Source organism: Arachis ipaensis, chromosome B10 (assembly GCF_059453495.1).
Source record: "Arachis ipaensis isolate K30076 ecotype BB chromosome B10, ASM5945349v1, whole genome shotgun sequence".
In the NCBI taxonomy this organism is placed as follows: domain Eukaryota; kingdom Viridiplantae; phylum Streptophyta; class Magnoliopsida; order Fabales; family Fabaceae; genus Arachis; species Arachis ipaensis.
The window spans coordinates 119,375,457-119,401,110 of record NC_142435.1 but is presented as its reverse complement, the minus strand read 5'-3'; the positions used below and the strand labels follow the sequence as shown (position 1 = coordinate 119,401,110).

General features: G+C 38.0%; 1 protein-coding gene across 1 annotated transcript; it reads left to right on the top strand.

Annotated features, from left to right (window-relative positions):
• The first annotated feature begins 11,456 nt into the window (after positions 1-11,456).
• On the top strand, positions 11,457-16,594 carry LOC110268454 (uncharacterized). Its single transcript, XM_021114623.2, has 3 exons — positions 11,457-11,837; positions 11,913-12,140; positions 15,695-16,594. The coding sequence occupies exons 1-3, from the start codon at positions 11,457-11,459 to the stop codon at positions 16,592-16,594; spliced, it is 1,509 nt and encodes a 502-aa protein (XP_020970282.2).
• Positions 16,595-25,654: the final 9,060 nt, after the last annotated feature.

Below are 25,654 nucleotides of genomic sequence, written 5' to 3'. Positions count from 1 at the left end.
AAATTGAGGGACTTGAGCAAAAATCAGATTCAGAGGTTGAAGAAGGACTGCAGATGCTGTTGGATTCTGACCTCCCTGCACTCAAAGTGGATTTTATGGAGCTACAGAACTTCAAATGGCACGCTCTGAATTGTGTTGGAAAGTAGACATCCAGGGATTTCCAGCAATATATAATAGTCTATACTTTGTTCGAGTTTAGATGACGCAAACTGGCGTTCAACGCCAGTTTATGCTGCATTCTAGAGTTAAACGCCAGAAACAGGTTGCAAAGTGGAGTTAAACGCCAGAAACAGGTTACAAACTGGCGTTCAACTCCAAGAGAAGCCTCTACACGTGTAAAGCTCAATGCTCAGCCCAAGCACACACCAAGTGGGCCCCGGAAGTGGATTTCTGCATCATTTACTTATTTTTGTAAACCCTAGTAACTAGTTTAGCATAAATAGGACTTTTTACTATTGTATTTACATCTTTGGATTATCTTTTGATCCTTTGATCATGTTTAGGGTGCTGGCCTCTCGGCCATGCCTGGACCTTCATCACTTATGTATTTTCAACGGTAGAGTTTCTACACACCATAGATTAAGATGTGGAGCTCTGCTGTTCCTCATGAATTAATACAAAGTACTATTATTTTTCTATTCAATTCAAGCTTATTCCGATTCTAAGATATTCATTCGCACCTCAATATGAATGTGATGATCGTGACAGTCATCATCATTCCCAACCTATGAACGCGTGTCTGACAACCACTTCCGTTCTACCTTAGATTGAATGAGTATATCTGGGATTCCTTAATCAGAATCTTCGTGGTATAAGTTAGAATCCATGGACGGCCATTCTTGAGATCCAGAAAGTCTAAACCTTGTCTGTGGTATTCCGAGTAGGATCTGGGAAGGGATGGCTGCGACGAGCTTCAAACTCGCGAGTGCTGGGCGTAGTGACAGATGCAAAAGGATCAATGGATCCTATTCCAGTATGATCAAGAACCGACAGATGATTAGCCATGCAGTGGCAGCGCATTGGACCATTTTCACTGAGAGGACAGGATGTAGCCATTGACAACGGTAATGCCTAACATACAGCTTGCCATAGAAAGGAGTATGAATGATTGGATGAAGACAACAGGAAAGCAGAGATTCAGGAGAAACGAAAGCATCTTCATACGCTTATCTGAAATTCTCACCAATGAATTACGTAAGTATCTCTATCTTTAAATTTACGTTTTATTTATCTTTTAATTATTAAATCTCCATAACCATATGAATCTGCCTGACTGAGATTTGCAAGATGACCATAGCTTGCTTCAAGCCAACAATCTCCGTGGGATCGACCCTTACTCACGTAAGGTTTATTACTTGGACCACCCAGTGCACTTGCTGGTTAGTTGTGCGAAGTTGTGACAAAGTGTGATTCATGTTTGAGAGGACCAAGTCTTTGGAGCCATTGTTGATGATCACAATTTCGTACACCACCCAGCTTTTTCTCTGTAATTCTTCTGCTGTATGTTCTGAATCTTCAATTCTCTATATTATTAACTTGAAAAGACATAATTTTGAATTTTTTTTTGAATTTTTAATGATGAGAAATAATCAAAATGCAACTAATCATGAAAACTAAGATCAAACAAACAATGCATGCAAGACACCAAACTTAGAAATTTTCATATTAGAGACGCTAACAAATTGAGAATGCATATGAGAAACAACAAAACACACAAAACAAGATAATTTAAAGATCAGAGCAAGGAAATCATCAAGAACAACTTGAAGATTAATGAAGAACATAATTCATACATTCGAAAAATGCAGGGAATTAAATAAAACATGCAGGACACCAAACTTAAAAATAAACACTAGACTCAAATAAGAAAACAAAATTTTTTTGTTTTTTATGATTTTATAAATTTTTTGTATTTTTTCGAAAATTAGTTTAAAAAAGAAAATAAGGAATTCAAAATTCTTAATGAGAATTCCAGGAATCATGCAATGTTAGTCTAAAACTCCGGTCTAGGAATTAGACATGGCTCACTAGCCAGCCAAGCTTTCAGTGAATGCTTCGGTCCAAAACACTAGACATGGCCAATGGCCAGCCAAGCTTTAGCAGATCATTACATTCAACAGCAAGATTGATAGAAATCAACAAGCTCTTGTGATGATAAGTTGAAACCTCAGTCCAAAAGATTAGACATGACTTTACAGCCAGCCAGACTTCAACAGATCATCATGAAACTCTAGAATTCATTCTTAAAAACTCTGAAGAACATAATAGAAAATTTTTTTTTTCGAAAATTAAAAGAATAACAAGATTTAAAAATAAAATAAAATTAGCTAATCTGAGCAACAAGATGAACCGTCAGTTGTCCAAACTCGAACAATCCCTGGCAACGGTGCCAAAAACTTGGTGCACGAAATTGTGATCATCAATGGCACCAACAACTTGGTACGCACAATTGTAATCTCAACTCTTTGTCACAACTCCGCATAACTAACCAGCAAGTGTACTGGGTCGTCCAAGTAATAAACCTTACGTGAGTAAGGGTTGATCCCACAGAGATTGTCGGCTTGAAGCAAGCTTTGGTCATCTTGTAAATTTCAGTCAGGTGGATTCAAATGGTTATGGAGAATTGATAATTAAAAGGTGAATAAAATATAAAATAAGATAGAGATACTTATGTAATTCATTGGTGAGAATTTCAGATAAGCGTATGAAGATGCTTTGTTCCTTCTGAACTTCTGCTTTCCTATTGTCTTCATCCAATCATTCATACTCCTTTCCATGGCAAGCTGTATGTTGGGTTTCACCGTTGTCAATGGCTACCTCCCGTCCTCTCAGTGAAAATGGTCCAAATGCGCTGTCACCGCACGGCTAATCATCTGTCGGTTCTCGATCATGTTGAAATAGGATCCATTGATGCTTTTGCGTCTGTCACTACGCCCAACACTCGCGAGTTTGAAGCTCGTCACGGTCATCCCTTCCCAGATCCTACTCGGAATACCACAGACAAGGTTTAGACTTTCCGGATCTCAGGAATGGCTGCCAATAATTCTAGCCTATACCACGAAGGTTTTAATCTTAGATTAGAAACCCAAGAGATACACATTAAAGCTTGTTTGCATGTAGAACGGAAGTGGTTGTCAGGCACGCGTTCATAGGTGAGAGTAGTGATGAGTGTCACGGATCATCACATTCATCAAGTTGAAGAATGAGTGTATATCTTAGAGAAGAAGTAGGCGTGAATTGAATAGAAAACATTAGTACTTTTCATTAATTCATGAAGAACAGCAGAGCTCTACACCTTAATCTATGGGGTGTAGAAACTCCACCGTTGAAAATACATAAGAACAAAAGGTCTAGGCATGGCCGTTAGGCCAACCTTAAACGTGAACATATAAGTTCCAAAGATGAAAAGTATTTCCAGATTCCAAGATGAAAATACAATAGCAAAAGGTCCTATTTATAGAAAACTAGTAGCCTAGGGTTACAGAAATAAGTAATTAATGCAGAAATCTTCTTCTGGGCCCACTTGGTGTGTGCTTGGGCTGAGCATTGAAGCCTTCACATGTAGAGACTTTTCTTGGAGTTAAACGCCAGCTTTTGTGCCAGTTTGGGCGTTTAACTCCAGCTTTTATGTCAGTTCTGGCATTTTAACGCCAGAATTTTTATGCTGAATTGGAACGCCAGTTTGGGCTATCAAATCTCAAGAAAAGTATAAACTATTATATATTGCTGGAAAGCCCAGGATGTCTATTTTCCAACTCAATTGAGAGAAAGCTAATTGGGCTTCTGTAGCTCCTGAAAGTCCACTTCGAGTGCAGGGAGGTCAGAATCCAACAGCATCTGCAGTCCTTTTTCAGCCTCTGAATCAGATTTTTGCTCAGGTCCCTCAATTTCAGCCAGAAAATGCCTAAAATCACAGAAAAACACATAAACTCATAGTAAAGTCCAGAAATGTGATTTTTATTTAAAAACTAATAAAAATATAATAAAAACTAACTAAAACATACTAAAAACTTCCTAAAAATAATGCCAAAAAGCGTATAAATTATCCGCTCATCAGTTAGCTTAAGATAGTGTGTGTCAACTAAGTGTGGGGAAATGTGGAAACTTGAGTTGATGAGAATGTGTTGTGTTTTTACTGACAAATATTAAAAATTTGGGTGCCTACTCATGTGAAATCAGAAAAACCATATGCACTGATATATTATGTTTTCATTTATGATAAAAAAAAAACAAAAAAGATAAAAAAGAGAAAAGAAAAGAAATAAATGAATACGGGATAAAATCACCCCAATGCTAAGTTCAATAAAAAGATTAATGCATATGTGATGGAATTAAAAATTGATGCATGAGTATGTGAAATATACAAAAGTGAGATTTTGGGTAGCTAGGCATGAATTTAGAATTATATAGAGTATGTGTGTGTGTTAGGTGAGAATTTAGGTTAGTCAAAGATTCAAAGTATAACTCACTTGGCCATACATGTATCCTCACTCTTACCTTAGCCCCATTACAACCTTAAAAAGCCCTCATGATGTTTGCATCTGTACACTAAATATTTGTTGATTGGTTAGATGAAGAACAAAGTTTTAGAAAGCATGACTAGAGGATATTAGAGTGAATTAACCCTGGACACTTGAGCGATTAGAGTGCATATACACTTCCAGTGAGGGTTCAATGCTTAATTCTGTGTTCCCGGCTTTCATGAGCTATCTTCTTACAAATTTACTTGTCTCTTATTGTGTGATTTGAATTAGTGGAATCTGATTTATGTTTGTCTTAGAGAATTTGTTTACTTTTAACCAAGTAGGTAGAAGTATTTTTGCATTTAGTTGCATTCATATAGATAGGTTGCATTTCATAAGTTTTACCATTCTTCTTCACTCCTTTATAGCTTCTCTTGAGCTTAGCATGAGGACATGCTCATGTTTAAGTGTGGGGAGATTGATAAACCACTATTTTATAGTTTATCTTGTGCTAAATCGAGTGGATTTTATCCACTATTCTCACACTTATTTATTGAATTTGCATGTTTTACATTTTCCTTCCTAATTTTGTGCTATGATTTAAAACATGCTTCTTTGGCCCTAAATTTGCTAACTTTAATCCTCTCTTATTACCATTCGATGCCTTGATATGTGTGTTAAGTGATTTCAGGGTTTATAGGGCAGGAATGGCTTAGAGGATGGAAAGGAAGCATGCAAAAGTGGAAGGAATACAAGAAATTGAAGGAATTACTAAGCTGTCAACCCTGACCTCTTCGTACTAAATCGACCATAACTTAAGCTACAGAGGTCCGAATGAGGTGGTTCTAGTTGCGTTGGAAAGCTAACATCCAGGGCTTCAAAATGATATCCAATTTTCCATGGTTGCCATGTAGTTAAGCGACACGCACGCGTGGATCACTCGTATGCGTGACCTTGCAAAAGTTCAGCGACACGTACGCGTGGACGACGCGTACGCGTGACAGAGCCACGTGCTGGACATATCAGAAATCACTGGGAGCAATTTCTGGGCTATTTTTGGCCCAGTTCTAAGCCCAAAAACACATAATAGAGGCTGCAAAGTGGGGGAATCAGGGGGAGAAATTTCATTCACATAATTTTAGGTTTTAGATGTAGTTCTAGAGAGAGAGGCTCTCTCCTCTCTCTAGGTTTTAGGTTTCTTAGTTTTAATTATTCTCAATTTCAGATTTCTACTCTACTTTAATTTAGTTTTCTTCTACTCTTATTAGTTCTAGCACTTTAGTTTATCTATTTCTCTTGTTGGTTTATTTATTTTCCAAATTTAATTTATGAACTCTTTATGTTAGATTCAATTTCCTATTTAATGCAATTTGAGGTATTTCATGTTTATTACTTCTTGCTTTATTTGTTATCATTGATGCTTGCAATTGTTGGTTTTAGATTTTACATTCTCTATTATTTTTCTATGCTTTTATTTTATGCCTTCCAAGTGTTTGATAAAATGATTGGTTGGATTTTAAATTAGCTTTTTATGTTCTTAGCTTAGATTGAGTAATTAGAGACTTGAATTGTCAAGGTCTCTTGTTGGTTGGTGATTTAAAAATTGCTAAGTTGATTTGAATTCCACTAACTCTAGTCTTTCCTTAGGAGTTGACTAGGACTTGAGGATTCAAATTGATTTACTCACTTGACTTTCCTTCATTGTTAGAGGTTAACTAAGTGAAAGAAAGAGACAATTACCATCACAAGTGACTATGATAATAGGGATAGGAATTCCAATTATCAATCCTTGCTAAGACTTTTCTTAATTATTATTTTATTTCCTTGTTATTTACATTACTTGTTCCTTATTTCAAAACCCAAAAAGATAAAATCCCATAACCAATTATAAGTACACTTCCCTGCAATTCCTTGAGAAACGACCCAAGGTTTGAATACTTCGGTTATTAATTTTAGGGGTTTGTTACTTGTGACAACCAAATTTTTGTATGAAGGGATTCTTTGTTGGTTTAGAAACTATACTTGCAACGAGGATTCATTTGAGAATTCTAAACCGTCAAGAAACCAATCATCACGTACGCATGCCCTTCATACGTATGCATGAGCATCATTACCTCCTCTGTTCTGTGCACGCACCATAGTATGCGCGAACATGCATACCAGAATTCCTAGTTTGCTGCATAATCTCATAATTCAGTTCTTTATGCGAGTTTTCATTCATTCATATCTTCCTCTATAAAATTCCAATTTCTCTCATCTTTATATGGTTTTAAAAGTCTTTTATCAAGCTTTAATTCAACACATATTTCATCTAATTTCGAACTCCGATCGCCGAGTTACGGCCCGTCGAAGTTGGCTAAAAATCACTTTTTACCAAAATTCTGCATAACTAAATTTTTAACACTTTCTTAATTTTATTCCTTTTAAAACTAACCCAAACCACTTTGTAAACCTTCCAAATATTCAAACATCATTCTTAAATCACATCATAATCATTCGAGCTATATCACCCAATTCCCAATAATTAATCATTTTCCAATTCACATCAATTTCATAATTAGTTATCCCTATAATGCATTTTTACCCATTTCTCAATTCCATTTGGTCCAAACCACTTTCTTACTATTTCTAAACCTTCCAAACACTCATTCATCAATTTTTCACTTATTTAAAGCCTAACCAATTCCATTCTAATTCATTTAGTACATCGTCTTTTACAACAACAACAACAACAACAACAACAACAACAACACACATTCATAATTCTAACATTCACAACCAAATCACATCAATCATCATATTTCAACAATTTTAACCTAACCATACCATCACTTACCTCAACTTACCAAGTAGGGAATTTCTCACCCTATCACGACCTTCGGCCTAATTTTTCACATCAATGATCATCATAATCAATAATATCACAATTCATGTCCCATTCATTCATATAAACATTAAAATTACTCAATCACCACTCAATTCACCATATCACAATCAAGTGAATCAAACATACATTCATTCAACTAATCATAACATAATCCAATTTCAATCTAATCCTATCCTAGGGACAATTAACCTAGGCATTCACATAACTTTATATAATGCCTACCCAAACCCATACCTTAATAACGGTGGTTTATAAACCTTTGCTTTTCTTTCCTTTCCAGCCAAACCAAACTTGTCCAATACAAACGAAGCCTCAATCAATAGCTCTAAGATCGATCCTGTAAGAACCGAGACTAATTAAGCGTCTAATTAAATAATTAAATTGCCCAAATTAGGTTCTAAAAATTTAGAACATGAATTAGGGAAATTAAATATAATTTTTGGATTCAGTAGATTTTTCTGAGTCAGAAAATGTATTTTCTGCAAAAAACCGAGTAAAACTGCAAATCAGCAGCTGAACCGGTCGAACCGGTTTAAGTCTCTCCGGTACTGTGTGAGAATAATTAAAGATAGTAGAAAATCTCAGTAAAATATTAGAAATTGAAATCCGGGCATTAATTTTAAAGGTTTGGCCCAAAGTTGGGCCAAACGGACCAAAAACGCTAACAGGATGGACCGGGCCCAAGCCCAACATATAAAACCTTCATTAATGAGCCATCAGCTCATTCACCACACTCAAACACAACACAACCCAGCTGAGAAGAGAAGAGAGTGAGGGTTCCATTGTTACTATTCATCATCAACTTCTCAAGCTCATAACCTGAGCTACGGAGCTCCGGTCACCGCACCATTTGCGGCCATGCGATCACCGCGCAGAGCTCTAGAAAATCTACCCAAGAAACTGGTAAGGAAATCATGAAATCCTTCTCAGTTCTTCCTTCCAAAAATTCGAAATTTTAAGGTTTTGTATTCAGTAAAATTTTGTGATTTTGGGTGTTTAGGTATACTTTAGCACTTGATTACTATTGAGCTTTGCTTCCAAAACTGTTGGGTAAGGTAAAAGTGTCTTGAACCCTTGTGAATTTTGAGTAAAATGAACCCTAGTTTGATTGATTATGAATTATGTGTATTTATAGCTTGAAATGGTGATTATTGGCTTTTACTTGGAGCTTGGAGTTGAATTGGTGTCTTGGTTGTGGTTGGAAGCTTGAATTGAACACAATTTAGGTTTTAGTGCATATTGAGAATCGGCCAAGTAATTTATGTAATATATAATATTTCTGGACACTTAGGCTAGTGACCCATAGGATAGGTTTGGATTGAATTGGTTGTTGAATTTGTTGAATGATGAATTATGATGAATTATGATGATTTGATGATTTTTGAGTATGTTGATGAATTATGATGTTGAAATTGATAAAATGGTGCAGAAGATTTAGATTGAGATGAAATGATATTGATTATGATGCTTGGTATTGATAGATTAATGATTGATGAATGTGATGGTTGAGAATGGGTGCTAGTGGGATATAATTGATATCTGAGTTTGTGAATTACATGATATGAGTAGTGGATTGTGACACAAATGTTAAAATCTGATGTGGGATGGAGTTGAGGTGGATTTGGTTTGGTTTTGGTTGTGAAATAGAAAATTGAGAACCTTGTGAAATTTTGGTAAAAATAGATTTTTGGTGAATTTTGACGGATCATAACTTGAGCCTCAGTTTTTAAAATTTGTTGAAATTGATTTTAAATTAAAATTCATTGAAAAATCTTTAAATGGATATAAAGTTTGTAGGAAATGGATTTTTCTTGAGGAAGTTATGATCATTCAAAGTTTGGTGTCAAAATCTAAATTCTGCAATGTTGCAGAATTTTATGATTTCTGGTTTGTGTGCGCACGCACAGCCCTGTGCACACGCACACCCCGTGGATTTTTGAACCCGTGTGCATGCACACACAGGGATATGGCTACTGGTGAGAGCGCTAGCACGCTCTATGCGAACACACAACCAACAAAGTTTTGGAAGTTGTGCGCACGCACACGTTCGAATGTGCATTCTGTTGAGGGCGTTCATAGGCATTGTGTGAGCGAACAGAATTGGAAAATTTTACTCTTGTGCGTACACACACCTCTATGCGTATGCACACCATTTTAAAATCTTCCTGGGTGTGCGCACGCACACTCCTGTGCGTACGCACACTGCCCTGTTTTTTAATAAAAATCATGTTTTTAACTATTTCACCTTCCCTGCAAGCTTGTAAACTTCTATGACACCTATCTAAGACTTTTTGACTTGTTTTTGGATGTTAAAACATAGAGAAGGTCTTGGGTGGAATTATTTCGATATTTCTGTCAAAGGTTAAAGAACGAAGGCTTAGGTTTTTGGTCTACTGAGGATGGTTGTGGTTGAGTGAGAAGGCGGCGTATGGTATTGGTGATTACTAACAATGAAATATGAAAGTTGTGAACTAATGAGTTCTGAGTGAATTAAGAAAGTGGTGAACTAATGAGTTCAGAATGAAATAACTTTTGAAAACCACTGAATTACTGTTTTATGCTGAGAATTATGAGACGCTATGGGTCTGACAGGGACGGTGGTTAATCCCGCCTGTTGAGGTCGCGGCGGTAGCGTAAGGACGGTCATTAATCCCACTTATGTTGAGATGTGAGGTCTGTGGCAAGAGTATCCCACTCGCATCCCTTCGGATCACTAGAGTGTGCAGGGACAAAATTCTAGACGGTGTTCCGAGCACCATATCTCGGGGTTCCCATTATGATTCTGAAGGGCGAAATCTCCATAGAGATGTGTCGTGTTGGTAGTTGAACCGACAATGTGATATCACAGCCAGTAGGACAGGCATTCATCATGTGCATATTCTATCTATTTGTTTGCTTTTCCGACTTGAAATGGCTTGCCTAATTGTATAACATGCCTAATTGCCTATTTGAATTACTTGACATATATTCCTATACTTGTGTTTTACTTGCATTATATTAATTGTGTATTCTACTGGGATTGAGGAGGTTCGGAAGGCGGTGAAGATGGGATCGCATAGAGGATAGGTTGGTGAAGGCTGTGGGACAGCGGAGACTGATAGATTAGAAAATCCCCTAAGTCAGATTACCTTTTTATCATGTTATGTTATTAAGTTATGCTTTAATATTTTAGTTATGCTTTAAGATGAATCTTGTGATGGATATGAAGTTCTAAGATTGCCTTTGGCGTCCCAGAGTCTTATATCTTACATCACTGGGCACTGTTACCATACTGAGAACCTCCGGTTCTCATACCATGTTCTGTTGTTGTTTTTCAGATGCAAGTCTTAACCCACCTCGGTGAGTTGCTTTGATGGTGACAAAGAGAAGGATCCTGGATTATGTTTTGGGAGTATTTTTTATTATTTTGTATTAATCTCTTACTTTTGTATTTACTTTTGCCTAGAGGCTTATTTTGAAAGAGAAAACTTGTATAAGCTGTTTTAACTTTCAGGTTTCTGCATTGTCTGTATATAGCTATCCAGCTTAAACTCCGTTAGTCGTGGCTAGATCTTTACACTATTCTAGTCTTATATTTTGTTATATTATATCTATATCTTGCGCGTTATGTTTTGTAGCTTCGTGTGTACATTTTGTGCTTTTTGAACTCTGTTTTGAGCTGTATCCTTCATCGGGCTTCTAGAATATATTACCTCTTTCTACATAATATGTATAAGCTTTAGAACTATCATAACCTTTTATTAACCTTTGCTTTACGATGCGAGGTAAGTCTTAGGATAATTAGGGTGTTACATTTAGTGGTATCAGAGCAGTTTGTCCTCTTGAGCCTGAGGGATGGACCGATTGTGCTTCAATGCATACTCTATGTCTTTTTCTTTGATGCTATTAGGTAATCTATTTCATATTGCATAGCATGCTTGTTTGTGAGTGCCTATTTAGGATAACTGTAGCACTAGGCTTTTGATATTTAGACTGATCACCTTGATATCGATTGTTTGGTGTAGACAGGAACCCTAATGGCTACTCGCAGACGAGGTCGTACGCGTTCATGGGGAGAGAGTATAAATGAGCAACCGGCCGATAACCATGCCGAGCTCATGGCGACAATGACTAATCTTGCTAATACCATGGAGATGAATACTACTGCGACTCTGCAAGCTGTGCAGAGGTTAGGTCAACCAGCTGGAAACGAAAATGGTGATGGAAACAGGAATGATAATGAGGAAGGAAATGATGATAATATAGGAGGTGCTCCAATGACCTTGGCTACTTTTCTCAAGGTTCATCCGCCAAGTTTCAGAGGTTCAACCAATCCTACAGAAGCGGATAACTGGTTCCAGGCCATGGAGCGTGCATTACAAGCACAGCATGTTCCAAACAACCAGTATGTGGAGTTTGCTATGTATCAGCTTTTGGGAGAGGCTCAACATTGGTGGCAAGTAGAATGCCGCTTGCTACAGCTTCAGAATGCCGACATCCCTTGGGATGTATTCTAGACGACTTTTTATAAGAAGTACTTTCCTGAATCTGTTAGGGAAGCAAAGAAGATTGAGCTTATGTAGTTGAAGCAAGGTTCTTTGACTGTGGCGGACTATACTAGCCGATTTGAAGAGCTCTGCAGGTTCTCTAAGGTGTGTCAGGGTGCCTTGGAGACCTATCAAAGTTGGAAGTGCATTAAGTATCAAAGGGGCTTGAAGGATAACATCATGACTGTTGTGGCTCCTTTGGAGACTCGGATCTTCTCCGATCTTGTGAACAAGGCGAAAGTTATTGAGGAGTGTGCAAAGATGGTAGCCTTGTCAAGGGACACTCGTGGAGGAAACACTAATCGGGGACGTGGCAAGTACTTTCAGCCGAGGGATCAAAATTTTAAGAGAGGAGGATATGCGCCTCAAGGTCAAATAGGCTTCAAAAAGAACACTTGATACGTGAAATTTTAATTAATTTCACGTAATTACCGGCAAGTATACCGGGTCGTATCAAGTAATAAAACTCACTAAGAGTGAGGTCGATCCCACGGAGATTGGTAGATTAAGCAACTTTAGTTAAATGGTATATTTAGTCAAGCAAACATGGTTTTGATTTCATGAGATTTGTGATTTTTGAACATAATTGCAAAAATTAAATGACAAGGAATCTAAAGAATTGCAATGAAGAAAGAAAATAAAAGTAAATGACTGAAACTTAAAGTGCAAGAAACTTAAATGACATCAAAAGTAAATTGCAAGAAAGTAGAGTGCTGAATTGTAGAGAGCGGGGAAGTAAATTGCAAACAATTGAAACTGAATCTAAATAGCAGGAAAGTTAAATTGCTTGAATGTAAAAGGGAATTGGGTAATGGGCATTCAAAATAACTAAAGAGCAAAAGAAATGAGAATTGATGATGGAGAGGATCATTAAGGATCGGAGATGCAAATTCTCATGAATTGATGTTGATCAATTCCTTCTCAATCATGGGTATAGATCCATGGCAACTTGTGGGTAATTAAGTTCCAATCTCTTGGTAACTCAATTTCTCTTAACACAACCAATTGCCACTCTAGTGATCTAATTTTTCATGAGAAGAGATGAAGTTCAATTTCTAATCCAAGCCACACAACTTCCAGAATCTCAACTAAGGAAGGTTACATCTCACATACCAACCAAAGTATATTGATCAAGGAAATCATGAAAGGCAGAACTCTAAACTGAATTATGTGACTCCTTTCTCAAATTTACCACATAATTCATATAGATTAATCCCTCTCTCGATGGTGATTGAATCTATGAAGAACAAGAGTTTCCTCTTTAGATAAACCACATGAATTGAGAAGGAAAAGAAAAGTTGTCAACCCATTCAAATGAGCAGAGCTCTTCCCCCTAATGAAAGTGGGGTTTAGTGAATCATAGCTCCAATTTCAACAACAATTGCAAAGATAAAAATTAAAATAAGTGTCGAGAAGAATGAAGAAGAAGAAGAAGTTCTTAAAACTGAAATTCAAAGTTGCAAGAAAAACAAAATAGAGAACGGGTGAGAAAATGTCTAAGTCTAAAAACAAGTCAAAGGCCAAAAAGTAAAGTAGAAGTAAAATTCCTCTAAGTATCAAACTTTTCTCTATTTATACTACTCCTAAAACTCTTTCAGAGGTCTTTAATTTGGCCTAGCAATGTGGGCTTTTTCTTTGTTGAATTTCTGGTTCAATTGAAGAAGTGTTGCTAATCAAGGAAGGAGGAGTTCATTCATAATGCTTCTGGCCCAATGACTTGGCATTATTGCCAACAACTCTAGGCTTAATGCACATTGGCAACATGCATGGTGTTTTCCTGGGAGTGAGCTTTGAGACTTGGGCGTTGTTGGCCCAAGTTATTGCTAACAACTTGCTTTTCTTCTTCTTGACTCTTCTCTCATGCCTAATGTTGCCCAGAATTTGAGTGTCAATCCTCTGCTTCAATATGGACTATCATACATCATTGGAAAGCTCAGAGTGTCTTCTTTCTAATGCACTTGGAATCATCTCAATTAGATTTTTCTAGCTCAAGTTATGCTTCCTCAAAGAAGGTAAGGTCAAGCTGCCAAGTTGTTGCTAAAAACGCCCCTTTCTTCCAAGTTGGCAACGTGCCAAGCCTTCCAAGGCTGCAACAATGGGCTGGCGTTGTCCTCAAACACGCCCCCTTGTTAGCACGTTGCCAACGTGCTCGTGCTCCTCTCCAGGGTGCTACCTAGCTTCCTTAAATTCCAACCTCATTTTCTTGTTTTTGGGGCCTAAAGATGACTCTGATTCAAGCTTCCATTTCATGCTTCACTATAGACTATTATATATCGTTGAAAAGCTCTGAATGTCAGCTTTTTAACGCAATTGAAAGCACTCAATTTGGATCTCTGTAGCTCAAGTTATACTCCATTGAAGGGAACATGGTCAGGCTGCTAAAATCGCAGGCGTTTTTGGCAAAAACGCCTTTGTATTTCCAAGTTGCCAACGCCTTCAGATTCTGAAGCTCTAAATGAAGCCCGCTTTTGAAGCTTTAAACGAATGTCAACCCCATACTATGATATATGGTTGGAAAGCTCTGGATGTCTACTTTCCAATTACGTTGAGAGTGCATCATTTGAAGGTCTACAACTCAAGATATATTCCATGGAAGAGAGCAAGGTCAAGCTGCCAAGGTTGCTGCGTTGTTGATGAACACTCCTTCTTCTCAGCACATTGGCAATGTGCCAGCCCCTGCCCCCTTGCTCCATGCTTGCTTCCTAGCATTGCCACTACACACGCCAATGAATCCCAAGTTGGCAATGTGCTCGAGCCTTCCTCAAGGCTCCATGTTTGTTGCTTGGCGTTGTCATTGAACACGCCTATGTTTCCTGGCGTTGGCAACGCCAGCTTCTCTTCCTCCTGGGCCAACCTTGCTTGTGTGCGTTGCCAAGGAACACGTCAATGTAGTAGCACGTTGGCAATGCCCTCGACGTTCCTCCCTGGCCAAATTCTTCTAGCTCAGCATTGTCTTGAACAACGCCTATGCTTCCCACGTTGGCAACGCCCACATTTGCTCTCCAGGGCTGCTTTACATTGTTGGGCGTTGTTGATGAACACTCTAGTTGAAGTGCAAGTTGGCAACGTGCAACTCCTCTTTGTTCACTCTCCAGGGCTGCCTGGCGTTGCCTAGGATAACGCCTATGGTTCCTGGTGTTGGCAACGCCAGCTTCTCCTCTTCCTTGGTTGCTTGGCGTTGCCTAGGAACACGCCTATAGTTCCTGGCATTGGCAACGCCCAAATGTGCTCTCCAGGGCTGCTTGGCGTTGCCTTCAAACACTCACCCTTTCTCCAAGTTGGCAACGCCAACAACTTCTCTTCTTCTTGCCCATCATGCTTCTTGAGTTGTTGCCAAACACTCCAATGTAACTCCAAGTTAGCAACGTGCATAGTTCTCACAGGAGACCACTTTCTTGCAAGGTTGTTTGTGCTCTTCCTCAATTAAGGCTTCAATGGCGTTGCCAACTTGAATCCCAAGTTAGCAACGTGCATATTGCTATTCTTGAAAGAGTTGTTAGCCACTTGCTTGCTTCATTCTTACTTCAATGCCTTCTTGTTTCATCACCTATCATTAACCAAAGAATTTGCTTCAAAGTTTTGCCATTCTATGCAACAATTTTCAAGAGATTCATTCATACTAATTCATTTGTCAACTTCTTGAATTCTTTGCGCAAATATGGCCAAATTACACCTAGTTCTTGGTTCATGAATGCATGGAGAGAAAACTCACACAAATGCTTGTTTATTTCAAAGAAAGTGAATGAAATTAAGCTAAAACTACTTAAACTAACTAGCTAATATAGCAAAGATGCAAATGCATCAACACTTATGATCAGTTTCAGTATGCCAAAGAGAGAGGAAATCAGAGTAAGATTTCTCTGGATTTAACTTGTGTTCATTGTGGGCATTTTCATCCGAATGACTCTTGCGAGATTGGTATAGGTGGTTGCTTCAACTGTGGTTTTCCGGGTCACATTGCGAGAGATTGCACTCGGGGGAAAAAGACTCAGAATGCGGGCCAGAACCAACAAGGTCGGGTGTTTGCTGTGAACGCCAATGATCTTGCTAAGGCAGATCCATTGATGAGAGGTATATGCTTAATTGGTGATAAAACATTGGTTGCATTATATGATACTGGAGCTTCACATTCATTTGTTGCATTTAACAAAGTTGAGGAACTAGGATTGAAACTGTCAGAATTAGCATTTGAATTGCATGTACATACTCCGCATCAGACAGTGGTGACTAGGTCAGGTTGTAGGCAAGTAGGTTTCAAGCTTGAGGGTAGAGACTTTGTGCATGATTTAATTTGTTTACCAATGGTTGGGTTGGAGATGATTTTAGGGTTTGATTGGTTGTCAAAGAATCGGGTTTTGTTGGATTTCTTTGAGCGATCAATTCCATTTATGCCGGAAGGAGAAAATAGAGCAGTGGTAGCTGAGGGCTATTACTTGAACTCTGTAATGGTGCACTATAGTGAGGAAGAGTGTCAGGGTTATATACTGTTGGTTGCAAATGCATTAGGTGATAATCAGAAGTTTGATCAAATCCTGGTAGTTAGAGACTTTCCGGAGGTGTTCCCGAAAGATATTCCTGAGTTTCCACCTCAAAGGGAGATTGAATTTGCGATTGAATTGGTGTCGGGAGCCGGACCAGTGTCGATTGCACCGTATAGGATGGCTCCGATAGAACTGGCAGAATTAAAGATAGACTCAGTTGGAAGAGCTTCTGAATAAGAGGTTCATTCGACCGAGTGTATCTCCGTAGGGAGCACCAGTTTTATTGGTAAAGAAGAAGGATGGAGGAATGCAACTTTGTGTGGATTACCAACAGTTGAACAAAGTGACTATGAAGAACAAGTACCCGTTGCCTAGAATCGAGGACTTAATAGATCAATTGCAAGGAGCTGTGTTGTTTTCAAAGATTGCCGTGATGTCCTTTGGGTTAACGAATGCAACTGCTGTGTTCATGGATTACATGAATAGAGTATTTCGTCCCATTTTCGACAAATTCGTGGTGGTTTTTATAGACGACATTCTAGTTTACTCAAAGACGGAAGAAGAACATGAAGAACACTTGAGAATTGTGTTGCAAATCTTGGAGGAGGGGAAATTGTATGCTAAGTTGTCCAAATGTGAGTTCTGGAAGGAGGAAGTAAAGTTCCTAGGTCACGTGGTCAGCAAAGGAGGAATAGTGGTGGATCCTTCGAAAGTAGAGGCGGTGATGGAATGGAAAGACCAACGACGGTGACGGAGGTTAGGAGTTTCTTGGGCTTAGTCGGATATTACCAGAGATTTATTGAAGGATTTTCCGGGATTGCACTACCGATGACTAAGTTAACAAGGAAGGAGGTGTCGTTTGTGTGGACGTCGGAGTGTGTGGAGAGTTTTCAGACCCTGAAACAAAAGTTAACTTTAGCACCTGTTTTAATCTTATTGGAACCACACGAACTGTTTAAAGTATATTGTGATGCGTCACTGAAGGGTTTGGGTTGCATATTGCGTATTGATGCAACACCGGAACGTGGTGGCTTACGCGTCGCGTCAGCTGAGACCGCATGAGGTAAATTACCCAACTTGTGACTTGGAATTAGCAGCGATTGTGTTTGCATTGAAGATTTGGAGGCAATTTGACGATGACCAAGAGCATAGGTGTGGATTTTTGATGAGCGGATAATTTATACGCTTTTTGGCATTGTTTTTAGGTAGTTTTTAATATGTTTTAGTCACTTTTTATTATATTTTATTAGTTTTTAAATAAAAATCACATCTCTGGACTTTACTATGAGTTTGTGTATTTTTCTGTGATTTCAGGTAATTTCTGGCTGAAATTGAGGGAGCTGAGCAAAAATCTGATTCAGGCTGAAAAAGGACTACTGATGCTGTTGGATTCTGACCTCCCTGCATTCGGAATAAATTTTTTGGAGCTACAGGAGTCCAATTGGCGTGCTCTCAATTGCGTTGGAAAGTAGACATCCAGGGCTTTCCAGCAATATATAATAGTCCATACTTTGCTCAAGGATAGATGACGTAAACTGGCGTTCAACGCCAGTTCCATGTTGCATTCTAGCGTTAAACGCCAGAAACAGGTTACAAGTTGGAGTTAAACGCCAGAAACAGGTTACAACCTGGCGTTTAACTCTAGAAACAGCCTAGGCACGTGTAAAGCTCAAGTCTCAGCCCCAGCACACACCAAGTGGGCCCCAGAAGTGGATTTCTGCACTATCTATCATAGTTTACTTATTTTCTGTAAACCTAGGTTACTAGTTTAGTATTTAAACAACTTTTAGAGATTTATTTTGTACCTCATGACATTTTAGATCTGAACTTTGTACTCTTTGACGGCATGAGTCTCTAAACTCCATTGTTGGGGGTGAGGAGCTCTGCTGTGTCTCGATGAATTAATGCAATTATTTCTGTTTTCTATTCAAACACGCTTGTTTCTATCTAAGATGTTCATTCGCACTTCAATATGATGAATGTGATGATCCGTGACACTCATCACCATTCTCAATCTATGAACGCGTGCCTGACAACCACTTCCGTTCTACCTTCGATTGAATGAGTATCTCTTAGATTCCTTAATCAGAATCTTCGTGGTATAAGCTAGAATCCATTGGCAGCACTCTTGAGAATCCGGAAAGTCTAAACCTTGTCTGTGGTATTCCGAGTAGGATTCATGGATTGAATGACTGTGACAAGCTTCAAACTCACAAGGGTTGGGCGTAGTGACAGATGCAAAAGGATCAATGGATCCTATTCCAGCATGAGTGAGAACCGACAGATGATTAGCCGTGCGGTGACAGCGCACCTGGACCATTTTCACTGAGAGGACGGATGGTAGCCATTGACAACGGTGATCCACCAACACACAGCTTGCCATTGGAGGAACCTTGCGTGCGTGAAGAAGAAGACAGGGGGAAAGCAGAGATTCAGAAGACAAAGCATCTCCAAAACTCCAACATGTTCTCCATTACTGCATAACAAGTATTTATTTCATGCTCTTTTATTTTTTGCAATTCAAACTAATAATCATAATTAATCTCCTGACTAAGATTTACAAGATAACCATAGATTGTTTCAAGCCAACAATCTCCGTGGGATCGATCCTTACTCACGTAAGGTATTACTTGGACGACCCAGTGCACTTGCTGGTTAGTTGTGCGGAGTTGTGAAAAGTGTGAATCACAATTTCGTGCACCAAGATTTTGGCGCCGTTGCTGAGGATTGTTCGAGTTTGGACAACTGACACTTTACTTTGTTGTTTAGATTAGGAAAAATTTTTTCTTTTTGGTTTAGAGTCTTCTATTATTGTTTTTGGTTGAAATTTTTTTAAATCCTTATTTTCTCTTTTTAAATTTTTCGAAAATTTTATAAACTGATAATTGAGTTTTTCTGCTTGAGTTTAGTTTCATATTTTAAGTTTGGTGTCAATTGCATGTTTTTATTTTCTTTTAAATTTTTGAATTTGTGTTTATTGTTCTTTCTTAATCTTTAAGTTGTTCTTGTTTATTTTCCTTGTTTGATCTCTAGTTTTTCTTGTTTTGTGATTTTTCTTGTTTTTCTTGTTTATTTTCGAATTATTAGTATCCAAAAAAATTAAAAATAAAATATTTTATACATTAAATACCTTATTAAAATACGTTAAATTTATAGCTCAATTGGCTAGAGCGTTGTGCTTATGTTCTTGGTAATTGGCTATCTTCTTTGTAAAACTTCTTCAAAAATAATTTTTCTTTGAATAAATCTTGTGCCAAACTTTAAGTTTGATGTTCTCCTGTTAACTTTTCTTTAGTTTTCAAAATTTTATTCTGGTTTTCTAAAAATTTTAAGTTTGGTGTTCTTTCTTCATGTTCTTGTTGTTCTTGTGAGTCTTCAAAGGGTTCTTGAGTCTTCCTTGTGTTTTGATCTTAAAATTTTTAAGTTTGGTGTTCCTTGGTGTTTTCCCTCCAAAATTTTCAAAAACAAGGAGCATTAGATCTAAAAAATTTTAAGTTGTGTGTCTTTTGTGTGTTTTTCTTTTTCATCATAAAATTCAAAAATAAAAAAATATATCTTCTCTAACTATTTTTGAGCAAATATTTCGAAATTTTTTCAAAAAAAAATTCAGATTTTTATTTTAAAATTTCTATTTTATCTTATCTTAGTTTTAAAATTTTCAAAATTCTATTTTTTTTTCTTTCAAAAAAATCATATCTTTTTCAAAATTTTATCTTATCTTATTTCAAATTTCAAGTTTCAAAACTTTTTAATTTAAATTCCTTATCTTCTCTTACCTAGCTTATTTTATCTTTTCTAATCTCAAATCTTAAAATCAAATCTTTTTCATATATTTTCTTTTTTTTATTTTATTTTATTTTCTTACAAGTATCTTTAATTTTAAGACATATCTTTTTCAAAACTTCCTAACCAATTTCTCTCTCTTCATTTTTTTTTCAAAAATCCTCAACCACATCTTTTTCAAATCTTTTTAATTAATTAATTTAGTTTTTAATTTTTTTATTTCTTTTTCTTCTAATTTTCGAAATTATAGTCAATTTTTCATTTATTTTATTTTATTTTATTTTAATTTCAGTTTTCAAAAAAAATAATAAATATTTTATTTGCAATTCACAACATCTCCCTTTCTCCATCATGGACCTAAGTGGAAATGAACAGTCCAGAAAGACTCTAGGGTCATATGCTAACCCCACTACTGCTTCATATGGGAGTAGTATCTGTATACCCTCCATCGGAGTCAGTAGTTTTGAGTTGAATCCTCAGCACATTATCATGGTGTAGCAAAGTTGCCAGTATTCCGGTCTTCCACAGGAAGAACCTACAGAGTTTCTGGTACAGTTTTTACAAATTGCTGACACAGTACATGATAAGGAAGTAGATCAGGATGTCTACAGATTATTACTGTTTCCATTTGCTGTAAAGGACCAAGCTAAGAGGTGGTTAAATAACCAACCTAAGGCTAGCATAAGGACATGGAAACAGCTGTCAGAAAAATTCCTGAATCAATATTTCCCTCCAAAACGGATGACATAGCTAAGGCTGAACATCCAAGGATTTAAACAAGGAGATAATGAATCTCTTTATGATGCCTGGGAGAGATACAGAGAGATGCTAAGAAAATACCCCTCTGAGATGTTTTCAGAGTGGGTGCAGTTAGACATCTTCTATTATGGGCTTACAGAGAAAGCTCAGATGTCATTGGACCACTCAGCTGGTGGATCTATACACATGAGAAAGACAATTGAAGAAGCTCAAGAGCTCATTGATACAGTTGCCAAAAATCAGCATCTGTACCTAAGTAGTGAGTCTTCCATGAAAGAAGAGGCTAAAACAGTAACTGCTGAACTCAGTCTTCCAGAACAAGTGAAAGAAGAGGCTAAAACAGTAACTGCTGAACTCAGTCTTCCAGAACAAGTTACTGAATTCAATCAGCAATTAGATTTTCTAACAAAACAGCTAGCTGAATTCAAGGAGATACTACAAGACACAAGAATGGCTAATATGAATATGGAAGTACAGTTAAATCAAACAAAACAGCAGTTATCAAAACAAATAACAGAAGAGTGCCAAGCAGTTCAATTAAGAAGTGGGAAAGCATTAAATACCTCACTTCAAAGCAGCAAGAAGCCAAGAAATGAACAAACTGCTACCCAAAATCCCTCTGAGGACAGTAAGAGCCCAAAGAGGAATAATTTTGGCGCTCAAATGCCAGAAAAGGGTGAAGAGCTGGCGTTAAACGCCTAACCCATGCTCAGTTCTGGCGTTCAAACACCAGGAACAGGTAAGGAGTTGGCGTCCAACGCTAATCTAGCTTCCACCCCTGGCATTCAAACGCCAGTGAGGGATCAAACACACACAAGTGCTGATAACAACCCCCCTAAAAAGGCTTCCCCAACCACCTCTGTAGGAAATAAACCTGCAGCAACCAAGGTTGAGGAAATACAAAGCCAAGATGCCTTATCCTCAAAAACTCCACCAAGAGGAGCAGGATAAGCAATTTGCTCGCTTTGCAGACTATCTCAGGACTCTTGAAATAAAGATTCCGTTTCTAGAGGCACTTGAGCAAATACCTTCTTATGCCAAGTTCATGAAAGATATCATGAGTCATAAGAAGGATTGGAGAGAAACTGAAAGAGTTCTCCTCACTGAAGAATGCAGTGCAGTCATTCTGAAAAGCTTTCCAGCAAAGCTTAAAGATCCCGGAAGCTTCATGATACCATGCACATTAGAAGGTAATTACACCAAGACAGCTTTATGTGATCTTGGGGCAAGTATCAATCTAATACCTGCATCCACTATCAGAAAGCTTAGTTTAACTGAAGAAGTCAAACCAACCCGGATATGTCTCCAACTTGCTGATGGCTCCATTAAATACCCATCAGGCGTGATTGAAGACATGATTGTCAGGGTTGGGCCATTCGCCTTCCCCACTGACTTTGTAGTGCTGGAAATGGAGGAGCACAAGAGTGCTACTCTCATTCTAGGAAGACCTTTCCTAGCAACTGGACGAACTCTCATTGATGTCCAAAAGGGGGAAGTAACCCTGAGAGTCAATGAGGATGAGTTTAAGTTGAATGCTGTCAAAGCCATGTAGCATCCAGACATAGCAAAAGACTGCATGAAAGTTGATCTTATTGACTCTTTGGTAGAGGAGATCAACATGGATGAGAGTCTCGAATCAGAGCTGGAAGACATCTTTAAAGATGTTCAGCCTGATCTGGAGGATTCAAAGGAATTGAAAGAGCCTCTGGAAATTCCTCAGGAAGAGGAAAAACCTCCTAAACCCGAGCTCAAACCATTACCACCATCCCTGAAATATGCATTTCTGGGAGAAGGTAACACTTTTCCAATGATCATAAGCTTTGCTTTGAATTCACAGGAAGAGGAAGTACTACTTCAAGTGCTAAGGACACACAAGACAGCTCTTGGGTGGTCCATAAGTGACCTTAAGGGCATAAGCCCAGCTAGATGCATGCACAAGATCCTATTGGAGGATGATGCTAAGCCAGTGGTTCAACCACAGAGGCGGTTAAATCCATCCATGAAGGAAGTGGTGCAGAAATAGGTCACCAAGTTACTGGAGGCAGGGATTATTTATCCTATTTCTGATAGCCCCTGGGTGAGCCCTAGTCAAGTTGTCCCCAAAAAGGGAGGCATGACAATGGTTCATAATGAAAAAAATGAACTGGTTCCTACAAGAACAGTTACAGGGTGGCGCACGTGTATTGACTACAGAAGGCTCAATACAGCCACCAGAAAGGATCATTTTCCTTTACCATTCATAGACCAAATGCTAGAGAGACTAGCAGGTCATGATTTTTACTACTTTTTGAATGGTTATTGGTGCACGAATTGTGAATCACACTTTTCACAACTCGTACCACTAACCAGCAAGTGCACTGGGTCATCCAAGTAATACCTTACGTGAGTAAAGGTCAAATCCCACGGAGATTGTTAGCTTGAAGCAATCTATGGTTATCTTGTAATTTTTAGTCAGGATATCAATTATAATTATCAGTTTGGATTACAGAAAATAAAGGAGCATGAATTAAATACTTGTTATGCAGTAATGGAGAATATGTTGGAGTTTTGGAGATGCTTTGTCTTCTGAATCTATGCTTTCTCCCTGTCTTCTTCTTCACGCACGCAAGGTTCCTCCTATGGCAAGCTATGTGTTGGTGGATCACCATTGTCAATGGCTACCATCCGTCCTCTCAGTGAAAATGGTCCAGGTGCGCTGTCATCGCACGGCTAATCATATGTCGGTTCTCACTCATGCTGGAATAGGATCCATTGATCCTTTTGCGTCTGTCACTACGCCCAAATTTTGTGAGTTTGAAGCTCGTCACAGTCATTCAATCCCTGAATCCTACTCGGAATACCACAGACAAGGTTTAGACTTTCCGGATTCTCAAAAATGCTGCCAATGGATTCTAGCTTATACCACGAAGATTCTGATTAAAGAATCCAAGAGATACTCATTCAATCGAAGGTAGAATAGAGGTGGTTGACAGTCATGCGTTCATAGGTTGAGAATGGTGATGAGTATCACGGATCATCACATTCATAATATTGAAGTGCGAATGAACATCTTAGATAAGAACAAGCGTGTTTGAATAGAAAACAGAAATAATTGCATTGATTCATCGAGACACAGCAGAGCTCCTCACCCCCAACAATGGAGTTTAGAGACTTATGCCGTCAAAGAGTACAAAGTTCAAATCTAAAAATGTCATGAGGTGCCGAATAATCCTCTAAAAGTTGATTAAATAGTAAGCTAGTAATCTAGGTTTACAGAGAATGAGTAAACTATGATAGGAAGTGCATAAATCCACTTATGGGGCCCACTTGGTGTGTGTTGGGGCTGAGACTTAAGCTTTACACGTGCTTAGGCTGTTTCTGGAGTTAAACGCCAGGTTGTAACCTGTTTTGGGCGTTTAACTCCAACTTGTAACCTGTTTCTGGCGTTTAACGCCAAACTGCAACATGGAACTGGCGTTGAACGCCAGTTTACATCGTCTATCCTTGAGCAAAGTATGGACTATTATATATTGCTAGAAAGCCCTGGATGTCTACTTTCCAACGCAATTGAGAGAGCACCAATTGGACTCTTGTAGCTCCAGAAAATCCATTCCGAGTGCAGAGAGGTTAGAATCCAACAGCATCAGCAGTCCTTTTTCAGCCTGAATCAGATTTTTGCTCAGCTCCCTCAATTTCAGTCAGAAAATACCTGAAATTACAGAAAAATATACAAACTCATAGTAAAGTCCAGAAATATGAATTTTTCCTAGAAACTAATGAAAATATACTAAAAACTAACTAAAGCATACTAAAAACTACATGAAATTAACCCCAAAAAGCGTATAAAATATCCGCTCATCACAACACCAAACTTAAACTGTTGCTTGTCCCCAAGCAACTAGACAAATAAAGTAGAATACAAATAAATCAAGAAGCAATAATATCTCAGTGTTTTTGAGTGAAGCTCATATTCTAATTAGATAAGCGGGACTAGTAGCTTTTTGCTTCCGAACAGTTTTGGCATCTCACTTTATCCATTGAAGCTCAGAATGATTGGCATCTATAGGAACTTAGAATTTAGATAGTGTTATTGATTCTCCTAGTTCAGTATGTTGATTCTTGAACACAGCTACTTTATGAGTCTTGGCCGTGGCCCTAAGCACTTTGTTTTCCAGTATTACCACCGGATACATAAATGCCACAGACATATAATTGGGTGAACCTTTTTAGATTGTGACTCAGCTTTGCTAAAGTCCCCAATTAGAGGTGTCTAGGGTTCTTAAGCACACTCTTCTTTTTGCTTTGGACCTTGACTTTAACCGCTCAGTCTCAAGTTTTCACTTGACACCTTCACGCCACAAGCACATGGTTAGGGACAGCTTGGTTTAGCCGCTTAGGCCAGGATTTGATTCCTTTAGGCCCTCCTATCCACTGATTCTCAAAGCCTTGGATCCTTTTTATTACCCTTGCCTTTTGGTTTTAAGAGCTATTGGATTTTTCTGCTTGCTTTTTCTTTTTCTTTTATTTTCGCCATTTTTTTTGCAAGCTTTTGTATTCACTGCTTTTTCTTGCTTCAAGAATCAATTTTTTATGATTTTTCAGATTATCAAATAATATTTCTCCTTTTTCATCATTCTTTCAAGAGCCAACATATTTAACATTCATAAACATCAAATTCAAAAGACATATGCACTGTTCAAGCATTCATTCAGAAGACGAAAAGCATTTCCACCACATGTAAATAATTAGAATTTTTCTTATTAAAAACTCGAAAAA

Bases quoted from the DNA above. Each gene is read 5' to 3' on its own strand.
- LOC110268454 (XM_021114623.2), top strand. From the start codon at position 11,457: ATGACTAATCTTGCTAATACCATGGAGATGAATACTACTGCGACTCTG. The intron at 11,838-11,912 runs GTATTCTAGACG...GAGCTTATGTAG, and splicing joins ATGCCGACATCCCTTGGGAT to TTGAAGCAAGGTTCTTTGAC. The intron at 12,141-15,694 runs GTAGCCTTGTCA...ACTTATGATCAG, and splicing joins TTGAGGAGTGTGCAAAGATG to TTTCAGTATGCCAAAGAGAG.